Source organism: Oncorhynchus nerka, linkage group LG19 (assembly GCF_034236695.1).
Source record: "Oncorhynchus nerka isolate Pitt River linkage group LG19, Oner_Uvic_2.0, whole genome shotgun sequence".
Lineage (NCBI taxonomy): Eukaryota > Metazoa > Chordata > Actinopteri > Salmoniformes > Salmonidae > Oncorhynchus > Oncorhynchus nerka.
This window is the reverse complement of record NC_088414.1, coordinates 3,739,645-3,754,674: the sequence shown is the minus strand read 5'-3', so window position 1 is coordinate 3,754,674 and position 15,030 is coordinate 3,739,645. Positions and strand designations below refer to the sequence as shown.

Genomic DNA, 15,030 nt, shown 5'->3' with positions numbered 1-15,030 from the left:
TCTGTCGTTATGAGTGAATCTCATAGTGGGGTTGTCTGTCGTTATGAGTGAATCTCATAGTGGGGTTGTCTGTCGTTATGAGTGAATCTCATAGTGGGGTTGTCTGTCGTTATGAGTGAATCTCATAGTGGGGTTGTCTGTCGTTATGAGTGAATCTCATAGTGGGGTTGTCTGTCGTTATGAGTGAATCTCATCGTGGGGTTGTCTGTCGTTATGAGTGAATCTCATAGTGGGGTTGTCTGTCGTTATGAGTGAATCTCATAGTGGGGTTGTCTGTCGTCTGTCGAGTGAATCTCATAGTGGGGTTGTGAGTGAATCTCATAGTGGGGTTGTCTGTCGTTATGAGTGAATCTCATAGTGGGGTTGTCTGTCGTTATGAGTGAATCTCATAGTGGGGTTGTCTGTCGTTATGAGTGAATCTCATAGTGGGGTTGTCTCATAGTGGGATTGTCTGTCGTTATGAGTGAATCTCATAGTGGGGTTGTCTGTCGTTATGAGTGAATCTCATAGTGGGGTTGTCTGTCGTTATGAGTGAATCTCATCGTGGGGTTGTCTGTCGTTATGAGTGAATCTCATAGTGGGGTTGTCTGTCGTTATGAGTGAATCTCATAGTGGGGTTGTCTGTCGTTATGAGTGAATCTCATCGTGGGGTTGTCTGTCGTTATGAGTGAATCTCATAGTGGGATTGTCTGTCATTATGAGTGAATCTCATAGTGGGGTTGTCTGTCGTTATGAGTGACTCTCATAGTGGGGTTGTCTGTCGTTATGAGTGAATCTCATCGTGGGGTTGTCTGTCGTTATGAGTGAATCTCATAGTGGTTTGACAGATTCAGTTGTTGGCGTCACTCTTCATGTCAGTTCTTTTACTTTTTTTGCATAAAACATGTCAGACCTAAATGAAATCAAATACCAATGAATGAGGTTGTCTTTTTTCCCCACTTTTCAGCAATCCAGACAGTTCCAATCTGGAGTAGACAATTGAGAGTTTTGGTTGGTAGTGACACATTTTTTTTTTCTTGAAAGAATGAATTGAATCAATAAAGTACAAGCACAGGTAAATAATTCACATTTACTGTAAAGCTTACAGTGTAATAAAATGCTCCTCTGGAATAGTTCATGTATTATATCTTCACAAAAAATATTCAAATAATGACTTATAATATTGATACTTTCTCCCCCTTTCTCTCTCTTTTTAGACTGTTGATAAGTTAGATTGTTTTATTCCTGAATACTGTGTGAAGATTAAATCTTGCTAAATGGTGGCAACACTCATTCCTATAACGACCGTAATAGTGACTAAAATCTTAATATTGATAAACCTCTGGATATTGTAATAATTAAATGTATCATCTCAGTCTGTCGGTGGGCAACATGAGATACATTAATGACAGAAAGAGATGCTGAAATAAAAAACAGCAGCAGAAAAAGGTAAAAACAAGTCTGTTTTCGAGTCGAAGTCGTGGAACCTGGTTAATATTCTAAGTAGTCCTTAGCAGCGAATCACGACCTAGCCCTCCCCCTCCCTCTAGCTCCCCGCTCACATCTCTAGTCAAACAATGGAACCTGGTTAATATTCTAAGTAGTCCTTAGCAGCGAATCACGACCCTCTCCCTCCCTCTAGCTCCCCGTCAAACAATGGAACCTGGTTATCTCTAGTCAAACATCTCTATCAAACAATGGAACCTGGTTAATATTCTAAGTAGTCCTTCAGCAGCCCTCCCCCTCCCTCTAGCTCCCCGCTCAATCAAACAATGGAACCTGGTTAATATTCTAAGCCCTCCCCTCCCTCTAGCTCCCCGCTCATCTCTAGTCAAACAATGGAACCTGGTTAATATTCTAAGTAGTCCTTAGCAGCGAATCACGACCCTCTCCCTCCCTCTAGCTCCCCGCTCATCTCTAGTCAAACAATGGAACCTGGTTAATATTCTAAGTAGTCCTTAGCAGCCCTCCCCAAACAATCCTGGTTAATATTCTAGCCCCTCTAGCTCCCCGCTCATCTCTAGTCAAACAATGGAACCTGGTTAATATTCTAAGTAGTCCTTAGCAGCGAATCACGACCTAGCCCTCCCCCTCCCTCTAGCTCCCCGCTCATGTCTAGTCAAACAATGGAACCTGGTTAATATTCTAAGTAGTCCTTAGCAGCGAATCACGACCTAGCCCTCCCCCTCCCTCTAGCTCCCCGCTCATGTCTAGTCAAACAATCCCTGTCTTTCTTTCCGCAGCAGTAAGTGCATTGTCTCAAGATAAGTGGGGTGCATTAACTCAAATCAATAAAGACAAAGGAAACGTCATTGTTTTACATCAGCCATTTCCTTCCTCCCTCCCTTCTTCTTCATAGTGAACAGTAATGATTTAAAGTGTTCTCATTTGCACGTTTAATAGTAATAATAATGCTTTTTGGTATGCGATTTCTCCAGGTCTCTCGTATAAAGGGAGAGACAGTGGGTTGGTTGTCTTGATTTTTCCTCAGTCTTCCTCTGAAGTCTCACAACAGGGGGAGTTCCCCGAGTCAGTAACAGTCTTGTGATGTTTGTGTGTGCTCATAGGGTCCTTGGCCAGCTAGCAGGCCTTTCCCACTCTTCCCTCTCTGGGGTTGCCCACACACACAACAGTTACCCCTGTATTTGAGGAGGCAGCAGGTGACGACTCAGTGTGCAGTTAATGTGGCCAAAAGGTGTGGTAGCAGGACGCAGAGCAGTAGGGGGACGAGGGCCAGGAGGTGGAGGGTGGAGGCGGTGTTACAGACCTTGCCCCCCTCACAGCGGGACTGTTGGCACAGCACACCCTTAAACTCTGGAGGACAGATACACTTCTGGTTCTGGGAGCACGTCCCACCATTCTGGCACAGGAGCAGCTCCTCGTCACACACATTAGCTGTAGGAGAGAGAGGGGGGGAGGGCAGAAGAGAGGAAGGTGAAGGACGTGGTAGAGAGAGAAGGTGTGGATGAAGGTAGAGAGGGAGGAAGAAGAAAAAAGCGAGAGGAATGGTACATGCAGAGAAAAGGGGTGGAGGAAGGAGAAAGGAAGAAAGGAGGGATGTAAGTGGCAAAACAACGGTTTCATGAAAGATAAAATGAGGATGGGAGCAAAGAGAAGGAGAGTAGTAGGATAGAAGGTGAGAGCGATGAGGTGGAAGATGAGAGGACAAGTTTTGCCACAGAAACAACAAGATAGGGAAGAGGGATGGAGTGAGAAGGGATAAAAGTAAAGATCAAAAGAGAGGGGGAAGGAAGAAACAAAGGGAAGAAAATATGAATTCTAGCCAACAAGTAACACCTGCCTTCTTTTCTGCCCTCTTTCTTTTCTGTTTTTCTCAAGCATTTTCTCTGGGTCAGTCTCTTTTTAATCAATTAATACATTTTTAAGTCAATGTTGCTATTTTTAATTCCTACTTGGTTCAACATGTCCACCCAAGAAAGCAAAGGTAACTGAATTAAATGACTATCGCCCCGTAGCACTCACTTCTGTCATCATGAAGTGCCTTAAGAGGCCATCATATCACGTCCACCTTACTCGACAACCTAGACCCACTACAATTTGTATACCGCCCCAACAAATCAAATCAAATCGGTCACATACATATGGTTAGCAGATGTTATTGAGAGTGTAGCGAAATGCTTGCGCTTCTAGTTCCGACAGTGCAGCAATATCTAACATGTAATCTAACAATTTCACAACAACTACCTAATACACACATCTAAGTAAGGAATGGAATAAGAATATATACATATAAATATATGGATGAGCAATGTCAGAGCGGCATAGGCAAGATGCAATACATAGTATAGGATACAGTATATACATATGAGATGAGTAATGCAAGATATGTTAACAGTATTAAAATGGCATTATTAAAGTGACTAGATCCATCGACAACACTCAGTCTTCAACATCATAGTGCTCTCCAAGCTCATCACTAAGCCCAGGGCCCTGGGTCTGAACCCTGCCCTGTGCAACTGAGTCCTAAACTTCCTGATGGACCGACCCCGGGTGTTGAAGGTAGGCAACAACACTTCCACCACGCTGATCCTCAACACGGGGGCCCCACAAGGGAGTGTGCTCAGACCCATCCTGTACTCCCTGTTCACCCATGACTGCGTGGCTATGCACATCTCCAACTCAAACATCAGGTTTTCTGACCACATAACAGTGGTAGGTCTGATTACAAACAACGACGAGACAGTCTACAGGGAGGGAGAGCCCTGGCGGAGTGGTGCCAGAAAAACAACCTTTCCCTCAACGTCAACAAATCAAAGGAGCTGATCGTGGACTACAGGAGACAGCAGAGAGAACACGCCCCCACCGATGGGACCGCAGTGGAGAGGGTCAAAAGCTTAAAAGTTCCTCGCCATGCACATCACTGAGGACTTGAAATGGTCCTTCCACACCGACAGTGTGGTGAAGAAAGCACAGCAGGAGGCTGAAGAAATTTGGCTTGGCCACTTAGACCCTCACAAACTTCTACAGATGCACCACCATCAAAATAATGATGTTGGGTTGTATCACCACCTGGTACAGCAACGCATCACTGGGGGCACACTGCCAGCACTTCAGGACATCTACACCCGATGTCACAGGAAGGCCAAGAAGATCATCAAGGACCTCAGCCACCCGAGCCACAGCCTGTTCACCCTGCTACCATCAGCTCCTTTGATTTGTTGACGTTGAGGGAAAGGCTTAGTGATGAGTGTAACAGTAGAAACTATTACACTCAACGGAACGACTTGATTAGTGTAGTGTCAACAACGCAGCCACTGCCAGCTAGCCTGCATAGTCAACAACGCAGCCTCTGCCAGCTAGCCTACTTCAGCAGTACTGTATCATTTTAATCATTTTAGTCAATAAGATTCTTGCTACGTAAGCTTAACTTTCTGAACACTCGAGACGTGTAGTCCACTTGTCATTCCAATCTCCTTTGCATGAGCGTAGCCTCTTGTGTAGCCTGTCAACTATGTGTCTGTCTATCCCTGTTCTCTCCTCTCTGCACAGACCATACAAACGCTCCACACCGCGTGGCCGCGGCCACCCTAATCTGGTGGTCCCAGCGCGCACGACCCACGTGGAGTTCCAGGTCTCCGGTAGCCTCTGGAACTGCCGATCTGCGGCCAACAAGGCAGAGTTCATCTCAGCCTATGCCTCCCTCCAGTCCCTCGACTTCTTGGCACTGACGGAAACATGGATCACCACAGACAACACTGCTACTCCTACTGCTCTCTCTTCGTCTGCCCACGTGTTCTCGCACACCCCGAGGGCTTCTGGTCAGCGGGGTGGTGGCACCGGGATCCTCATCTCTCCCAAGTGGTCATTCTCTCTTTCTCCCCTTACCCATCTGTCTATCGCCTCCTTTGAATTCCATGCTGTCACAGTTACCAGCCCTTTCAAGCTTAACATCCTTATCATTTATCGCCCTCCAGGTTCCCTCGGAGAGTTCATCAATGAGCTTGATGCCTTGATAAGCTCCTTTCCTGAGGACGGCTCACCTCTCACAGTTCTGGGCGACTTTAACCTCCCCACGTCTACCTTTGACTCATTCCTCTCTGCCTCCTTCTTTCCACTCCTCTCCTCTTTTGACCTCACCCTCTCACCTTCCCCCTACTCACAAGGCAGGAAATACGCTCGACCTCATCTTTACTAGATGCTGTTCTTCCACTAACCTCATTGCAACTCCCCTCCAAGTCTCCGACCACTACCTTGTATCCTTTTCCCTCTCGCTCTCATCCAACACTTCCCACACTGCCCCTACTCGGATGGTATCGCGCCGTCCCAACCTTCGCTCTCTCTCCCCGCTACTCTCTCCTCTTCCATCCTATCATCTCTTCCCTCTGCTCAAACCTTCTCCAACCTATCTCCTGATTCTGCCTCCTCAACCCTCCTCTCCCCCTTTCTGCATCCTTGACTCTCTATGTCCCCTATCCTCCAGGCCGGCTCGGTCCTCCCCTCCCGCTCCGTGGCTCGACGACTCATTGCGAGCTCACAGAACAGGGCTCCGGGCAGCCGAGCGGAAATGGAGGAAAACTCGCCTCCCTGCGGACCTGGCATCCTTTCACTCCCTCCTCTCTACATTTTCCTCTTCTCTCTCTGCTGCTAAAGCCACTTTCTACCACTCTAAATTCCAAGCATCTGCCTCTAACCCTAGGAAGCTCTTTGCCACCTTCGACTAGTCATTCAACTGAGACTGCTCTTCTCTGTATCACGGAGGCGCTCCGCACTGCTAAAGCTAACTCTCTCTCCTCTGCTCTCATCCTTCTAGACCTATCGGCTGCCTTCGATACTGTGAACCATCAGATCCTCCTCTCCACCCTCTCCGAGTTGGGCATCTCCGGCGCGGCCCACGCTTGGATTGCATCCTACCTGACAGGTCGCTCCTACCAGGTGGCGTGGCGAGAATCCGTCTCCACACCACGTGCTCTCACCACTGGTGTCCCCCAGGGCTCTGTTCTAGGCCCTCTCCTATTCTCGCTATACACCAAGTCACTTGGCTCTGTCATAACTCACATGGTCTCTCCTATCATTGCTATGCAGACGACACACAATTAATCTTCTCCTTTCCCCCTTCTGATGACCAGGTGGCGAATCGCATCTCTGCATGTCTGGCAGACATATCAGTGTGGATGACGGATCACCACCTCAAGCTGAACCTCGGCAAGACGGAGCTGCTCTTCCTCCCGGGGAAGGACTGCCCGTTCCATGATCTCGCCATCACGGTTGACAACTCCATTTTGTCCTCCTCCCAGAGCGCTAAGAACCTTGGCGTGATCCTGGACAACACCCTGTCGTTCTCAACTAACATCAAGGCGGTGGCCCGTTCCTGTAGGTTCATGCTCTACAACATCCGCAGAGTACGACCCTGCCTCACACAGGAAGCGGCGCAGGTCCTAATCCAGGCACTTGTCATCTCCCGTCTGGATTACTGCAACTCGCTGTTGGCTGGGCTCCCTGCCTGTGCCATTAAACCCCTACAACTCATCCAGAACGCCGCAGCCCGTCTGGTGTTCAACCTTCCCAAGTTCTCTCACGTCACCCCGCTCCTCCGCTCTCTCCACTGGCTTCCAGTTGAAGCTCGCATCCGCTACAAGACCATGGTGCTTGCCTACGGAGCTGTGAGGGGAACGGCACCTCAGTACCTCCAGGCTCTGATCAGGCCCTACACCCAAACAAGGGCACTGCGTTCATCCACCTCTGGCCTGCTCGCCTCCCTACCACTGAGGAAGTACAGTTCCCGCTCAGCCCAGTCAAAACTGTTCGCTGCTCTGGCCCCCCAATGGTGGAACAAACTCCCTCACGACGCCAGGACAGCGGAGTCAATCACCACCTTCCGGAGACACCTGAAACCCCACCTCTTTAAGGAATACCTAGGATAGGATAAAGTAATCCCTCTCACCCCCCCCCTTAAAAGATTTAGATGCACTACTGTTCCACTGGATGTCATAAGGTGAATGCACCAATTTGTAAGTCGCTCTGGATAAGAGCGTCTGCTAAATGACTTAAATGTAAATGTTAAAGGCAGAGACAGTACAGGTGCATCAAAGCTGGGACAGAGAGACCGATTTAACAGTCTGATGGTCTGAAATAGAAGCCGTTTATCAGTCATCACTATCCGGCCTACGCCCAGTACCCTGCCCGGAACCTTAGTCACTTTAAAGGAGGCTACAAGCTCCACTCAGCCGATCAATGTGCGTGGATGTGCAAGGGCGGAGGCAGTATTTTTGGGGCATCGCGCACTTTTGTCCAAATGTTGTTGTTGAGTTCCACCCAGAGAGGAATTTTGCCTTGTGTAGTGTTTATCCACTAGAGGTCTTGGGGTGCCAGAGTAGGTTACCAAGCAAGAGGTTCCAAGGCACTCTTTGACTGTAGCTAGGGACGCCATTTGAACTTCCGGATCTGGTGTTATATGCCTTTTTGTTTACAAATACTAGCTAAATAGCTACATGTCTGGCTAGTCTCGTGTTCTATGCGTTACGATGCTACTTTTTTAGCCACAGAAGCAAACTTGTCTCTATATGAATTGCAATTGCTTGAACAGCGCTTACAGAAGAAAAAACAAACGACTGAGAAAATGGCAAGTTCATCCACTGACCACTACAAGAGGGGATGTCCAACCCATGCGAAGCATTGATGTTTTGACTATGTTTTGACTATTGACTATCTTGCATGTCCTGATGAAGGATTTTTGTTGCTTATCCCTCTGTGGCAAAATGGGCAGAAATCACAAGAGAGTTTGGGGATTGTTGCAATTATCTGTTTTGTGCAGGAGCAGTCGACGGAAAACATATTAGGATCTGAGCTCTAGCAAACTCTAGCAACAAGTACTACAATGACTTTTCTGTATGGTCCTGATGGCAGTCTACGACGTAAAGTCCCACTTCACGATGATCGACATACGAGCATATGGTCGGGAGGGAGATGCAGGAATCTTCTCATAAACCAAGTTCAGCTCCCAAGTCATGGCAGGCCAGCTTTCGCTACCAATGCCAGAGTGCTTGCCGAGGATCCAAACACCGAGCCCATATGTGACTCATTTCAGGAAACTAAGCGTATGTTGTGCATTTGAACGTAAACTTTTTAAAATCATAATGCACTTTTTGGCAGAAATGCCTTCTGGAACATGTGAACTTGTAGGCAAATCCTTTCTATCGCTGCTTTTTTGATAGATATCATGTAGTAGAACTGCAAAAATGTTGCTCTCCACTTTCTGGAGGACCGAGTTTTGAAATCAGTGGAATGCCCGGTCGAATTTGAGTATGATTGCTAAGGAGATGGAGAAAATTCTAGCGTTTGATTGCAAATATGCAGAGGGTGTCAAAAAAGAGAACACACTGTAACGGAACTTGACATTCATTGATTTAAATAAAAAATAAAAAAGTATATTTCTATAGTTAAAATACTCCAAACCAGAAGGTGGCAGTAGCGTTGTTTGACAATGCCATTGCCTACGGCCTAGATTCCAAGCTATCTGTGCTAATGTTGCTATTTCGTAGAAAGTAGGGCTGTTGTATAAAACACCTGTCTCTGGATTACATATTCAAACTAAGGGAAACCATGGCATCCGTGACAGAGAGGGAAAAGCATCCATACGTGTATACAGGTAAGATAGTCTAGCTAGCTACATTTTCAGATATCATATGCTTCTAAAAAAGTCATTTTCATTTCAAGATATTGTTGCGTACTGTTAGCTAGCTAATGTTAGCTGGCTGGCTGGCTATGTCTGTAGTGACACCTCTAGCACTGAGATGCAGTGCCTTAGACTGCTGCACCAGTCGGGAGCCCTTTAACTCATCCACCCGTAGTATAATGTCAGTGTCCAAATGATCTTCAGCTGTCTTCCTCTTCCTGCCACTGGAGCTGGGTCGGGGAGTTGGATTTGAGGTTGATGGAGTTGCAGGGCAGAGAGCAAGGGTGTGCCTGGATGGTGGGATGGGTGTTGGTGAGAAGGGCCTGGGTGTTGGGTAGAGGGGCCCTGGGCGTTGGGGAAAATGGTCGGGGGGGGGGGGGGGGAGTGTTGATAAACTGTCCAAAACACCACCCCCTCCAACACCTACAAGCAGATGGCAAATACATTAGAATATATTGCAATTAAATCTTAAAACATCTCCATGGGCTCCTTTTGAGTTAAAATGTTTACTCAAAATATTTGATTTCATAAACATCTCAATCTAATTAGCACACACCATGGTGCCTGTGTGTCAAATGTTTGAACCCTGCTAATCATTATGATAACAACACAGGCACTGAATATTTCCCACTCGCAATTTCTCCCATCCAGAAAAGAGCTGAATACACATGTTCTAACTAGGTCTGCTAAACATAAGATCCCAAACACACAAACAAAAGATCCCAAACACACACACTGTACAAAAGGAGTCGGCTGCATGACAAGAGTACATACCGTATCTGGCATATTGGTGTATGTCGATGTTTCACGTAAACACGAAGCCAATCCAGTTGTCGGAAAAACTTCACCTTTTTCAGACTGCAAACATACCGGTCCCGACTATTTCTCCCTATTTCAGTATCAGTGTTCAAATGTCATGATCCCTCCAGCTGTTGTCTTTTGTGTGGCCGAATGCAACTTCTTGTTGAATGATGAATGAGGCAGAGCTTGGTTTGTTGTTTTGGAAAGTTTTGAAAGTCTCTGAAAAAAGTGTTCAATTGAAAAAGTTTGTTTTACTACCCTTTTGAGTGTGGATCACGTGACGCGGGGATCCTGCCGACCACGTTACATTACAGCCCTATTCTAAAATGGATCCATTGTCCCCCCTCATCAATCTACACACAATAACCCATATTGACAAAGCAAAAACATTTTTTTTATAGATATTTTAGTTAATTTAGTAAAAATACAAAACATAAATATCACATTTACATAAGTATTCAGAATCTTTACTCTGTACTTTGTTGAAGCACCTTTGGCAGTGATTACAGCCTCGAGTCTTCTTGGATATGATGCTATAAGCTTGACACACCTGTATTTGGGGAGTTTATCCCATTCTTCTCTGCAGATCCTGTTAAGCTCTGTCAGGTTGGATGGGGAGCGTTGCTGCACAGCTATTTTCAGGTCTCTCCAGAGATGTTCAATCAGGTTTAAGTCTGGGCTCTGGCTGGGCCACTCAAGGACATTCAGAGACATGTCCCAAAGCCACCCCTATGTTGTCTTGGCTGTGTGCTTAAGGTAGTGGTCCTGTTGGCAGGTGAACCTTCGCCCCAGTCTGAGATCCTGAGCGTTCTGGAGCAGGTTTTCATCAAGGATCTCTCTGTACTTTGCTCCATTCATCTTTCCCTCGATCCTGACTAGTCTCCCAGTCCCTGCCACTGAAAAACATCCCAACAGCATGATGTTGCCACCAACATACTTCACCGTAGGGATGGTGCCAGGGTTCTTCCCGACGTGACGCTTGGCATTCAGGCCAAAGATCTTGGTTTTATCAGACCAGAGAATCTTGTTTCTCGTGGTCTGAGAGTCCTTTAGGTGCCTTTTGACAAACTCCAAGCAGGCTGTTATGTGCCTTTTACTGAGGAGTGGCTTCCGTCTGGCCACTCTACCATAAATGCCTGATTGGTGGAGTGCTCCAGATATGGTTGTCCTTCTGGAACGTTCTGCCATCTCCACAGAGGAAATCTGTAACTCTGTCAGAGTGACCATCGGGTTAATGGTCACCTCCTTGACCAAGGCCCTTTTCCCCCGATTGGCTGGCCAGCCAGCTCTAGGAAGAGTCTTAGTGGTTCCAAACTTCTTCCATTTAAGAATGATGGAGGACGCTGTGTTCTTGGGGACCTTGGGGACTTACTGCAAATTGAGAAATGATGTGACTAAACTCAACAAAAAAGAAGTAGAAACTGTATTTTGAAGCCAAGATCAATCATATCAAGGATGATGGAAAAAGAACTCTGGAAATACTTTGGTAGTACTCAACTTGTTAATGACCATCAGGTCCTAATGGCCTGTTACTCAGGGCTCTATTGTCCCTCTAACCACTCTAACATCAATGCAAATGAAATCGATAATTACATGAAACACTTATCAAAACAGTATCCTGCTTTTAAAACTCAAAATATGATGATCATTTTGAAGAAAGAAGTTCAACAGCAGGTTGAAACTGAGTGTAAAACATGGTTGTTGTGGATGTTGTTGTAAAGCCTAACACAACGGAACGGGCAGCGATTTCTAAGTTGATTAATTAAAAACACCCATACGCCATATTAGAGCTTATGCATATGCATAGGCTTATGAGCGTAAGACTGAAAAATTTAAATAGTTCCTTATTGATCCCATTTCCAATTGGTAGTTACACAGTATTGTCTCATCGCTGCAACTCCCGTACGGACTCGGGAGAGGCGAAGGTCGAGAGCCGTGTGTCCTCCGAAACACAACCCGACCAAGCCGTACTGTTTCTTGACACAATGCCCACGTAACCCGGAAGTCAGCCATATTAGTAAAACTGAGTCTGAATAGTTGGATGGGTGAAAATATGATGAGATTACAGCTGTGCAGCCTGAGGCGACGAACAGAGCGCAAACTTTTTTGTAACTTTTTCAAATCATTAATAGCCTATCGCATAATTTAGCCCAGATACAGTGCCTTGCGAAAGTATTCGGCCCCCTTGAACTTTGCGACCTTTTGCCACATTTCAGGCTTCAAACATAAATATATAAAACTGTATTTTTTTGTGAAGAATCAACAACAAGTGGGACACAATCATGAAGTGGAACGACATTTATTGGATATTTCTAACTTTTTTAACAAATCAAAAACTGAAAAATTGGGCGTGCAAAATTATTCAGCCCCTTTACTTTCAGTGCAGCAAACTCTCTCCAGAAGTTCAGTGAGGATCTCTGAATGATCCAATGTTGACCTAAATGACTAATGATGATAAATACAATCCACCTGTGTGTAATCAAGTCTCCGTATAAATGCACCTGCACTGTGATGGTCTCAGAGGTCCGTTAAAAGCGCAGAGAGCATCATGAAGAACAAGGAACACACCAGGCAGGTCCGAGATACTGTTGTGAAGAAGTTTAAAGCCGGATTTGGATACAAAAAGATTTCCCAAGCTTTAAACATCCCAAGGAGCACTGTGCAAGCGATAATATTGAAATGGAAGGAGTATCAGACCACTGCAAATCTACCAAGACCTGGCCGTCCCTCTAAACTTTCAGCTCATACAAGGAGAAGATTGATCAGAGATGCAGCCAAGAGGCCCATGATCACTCTGGATGAACTGCAGAGATCTACAGCTGAGGTGGGAGACTCTGTCCATAGGACAACAATCAGTCGTATATTGCACAAATCTGGCCTTTATGGAAGAGTGGCAAGAAGAAAGCCATTTCTTAAAGATATCCATAAAAAGTGTATTTTAAAGTTTGCCACAAGCCACCTGGGAGACACACCAAACATGTGGAAGAAGGTGCTCTGGTCAGATGAAACCAAAATGGAACTTTTTGGCAACAATGCAAAACGTTATATTTGGCGTAAAAGCAACACAGCTCATCACTCTGAACACACCATCCCCACTGTCAAACATGGTGGTGGCAGCATCATGGTTTGGGCCTGCTTTTCTTCAGCAGGGACAGGGAAGATGGTTAAAATTGATGGGAAGATGGATAGAGCCAATTACAGGACCATTCTGGAAGAAAACCTGATGGAGTCTGCAAAAGCCCTGAGACTGGGACGGAGATTTGTCCAAAACATAAAGCAAAATCTACAATTGAATGGTTCAAAAATAAACATATCCAGGTGTTAGAATGGCCAAGTCAAAGTCCAGACCTGAATCCAATCGAGAATCTGTGGAAAGAACTGAAAACTGCTGTTCACAAATGCTCTCCACCCAACCTCACTGAGCTCAAGCTGTTTTGCAAGGAGGAATGGGAAAATAATTCAGTCTCTCGATGTGCAAAACTGATAGTGACATACCCCAAGCGACTTACAGCTGTAATCGCAGCAAAAGGTGGCGCTACAAAGTATTAACTTAAGGGGGCTGAATAATTTTTGATTTGTTAAAAAAGTTAGAAATATCCAATAAATGTCGTTCCACTTCATGATTGTGTCCCACTTGTTGTTGATTCTTCACAAAAAAATACAGTTTTATATCTTTATGTTTGAAGCCTGAAATGTGGCAAAAGGTCGCAAAGTTCAAGGGGGCCGAATACTTTCGCAAGGCACTGTATCTGTGACTTTTTCCCTACAACATTTCTCATTTCATACAAGCATGGGCACCTCAATAAAAACCTCCTCTCCACCCCCCCACCCACACTCCAAGGCCTTCTCCGCTGTATACTCACAGTAGCAGCCTTGTTTCCAGTAGTACCCAGGGAAACAGTCGTCACACTTGGGCCCCGTAGTGCCGTCTTTACACTGGCAGAAGCCTGTCCCATTACACCGGTCATGGACAGAACCCATCTGGTTACAGTTACACTCTGGTGAGGGAGGAGGGAGGGGAGAGACGAGAACGAGAGAAAGAGAGAGAAGACATGTTAGAAAATATATTTATTTCATTTGGTGTGTGCTTGCATGAGTGCATGAGACGCACACACACACTCTCTCCCTGCGTTCTCTCTCTCCTTTTCTCTCTGCTCTGTATTGATTCGGTGCCAGTCTCAGTGTGCCAGTAGCCTGGCAGGTGAGCTAATGGGCCCTCATTTGTGCTGACTCCAAGGTCTGGTCCCTGCCACCCCCCATTTCCCCTCCCTAGCCTCCCACCGCTCACCTGCAGATGGACTACATCAACACCACAGTCAACTCCAGAGTCCACAGTCAACTCCAGGCTACCCTGGGGTGGCAGGGTAGCCTAGTGGTTAGAATGTTAGAGTAGCAACCACGAAGGTTGCAAGTTCAAACCCCTGAGCTGACAAGGTACAAATCTGTCGTTCTGCCACTGAACAGGCAGTTAATCCACTGTTCCTAGGCTGTCATTGAAAATAAGAATTTGTTCTTAACTGACTTGCCTAGTTAAATAAATAAATAATAGCGAGTCAGTGTTTTTTACTGTCTTGATCTGTTTTGTTGTTCTTTTTTCCACGCAGTTATCGGTTGGAGATGGAAATGCTGATCTTTCTAAACTGTATTGTTGATCAATGATGCCTTGGTGAATCAACATTGCACACAATGCCTCATGACTATTCTGATGTAAATACACACACACACACACACACACACACACACACACACACACACACACACACACACACACACACACACACACACACACACACACACACACACACACACACACACACACACTGTGACTGACCGATGCAGACACCCTCATCATCCAGTTCAGCTGAGTTATTTCTGAAGTAGCCCAGTCTGCAGTGCTGGCAGTTCTGTCCTCTTGTATTGTGCTTGCAGCTGACACACGTTACGATGTTCAGGTAGTCTATGTAGCTGCAGCGGTTAGAGTGGCCGTAGCACTCACAGTCTGAGAGGAGAGAGAAGAGTTAAAGAATGGTTATGGGACGGTTAGAGTACAGTAGTGACATTGGAGGGGAGAGAGAAGAGTTAGTGTTATTAACAATGGGACATAGGATCAGTGTTTC

The 15,030-nt window shown here is 45.9% G+C and overlaps 1 protein-coding gene across 2 annotated transcripts in view; it reads right to left on the bottom strand.

Moving 5' to 3' along the window:
- Positions 1 to 1,983: 1,983 nt before the first annotated feature.
- Positions 1,984 to 15,030, bottom strand: part of LOC115146871 (netrin-G2-like) — a 157,706-nt gene continuing 144,659 nt past the window's right edge. For both annotated transcript variants that reach the window (XM_029688891.2, XM_065004622.1), the window contains 3 exons: positions 14,745 to 14,912; positions 13,777 to 13,911; positions 1,984 to 2,874 (listed from right to left, as the gene is read on the bottom strand). In XM_029688891.2, coding sequence (XP_029544751.2) covers positions 2,648 to 2,874; positions 13,777 to 13,911; positions 14,745 to 14,912 — 530 coding nt within the window. In that variant the 3' untranslated portion in view covers positions 1,984 to 2,647. The remainder of the gene's footprint in view (positions 2,875 to 13,776; positions 13,912 to 14,744; positions 14,913 to 15,030) is intronic.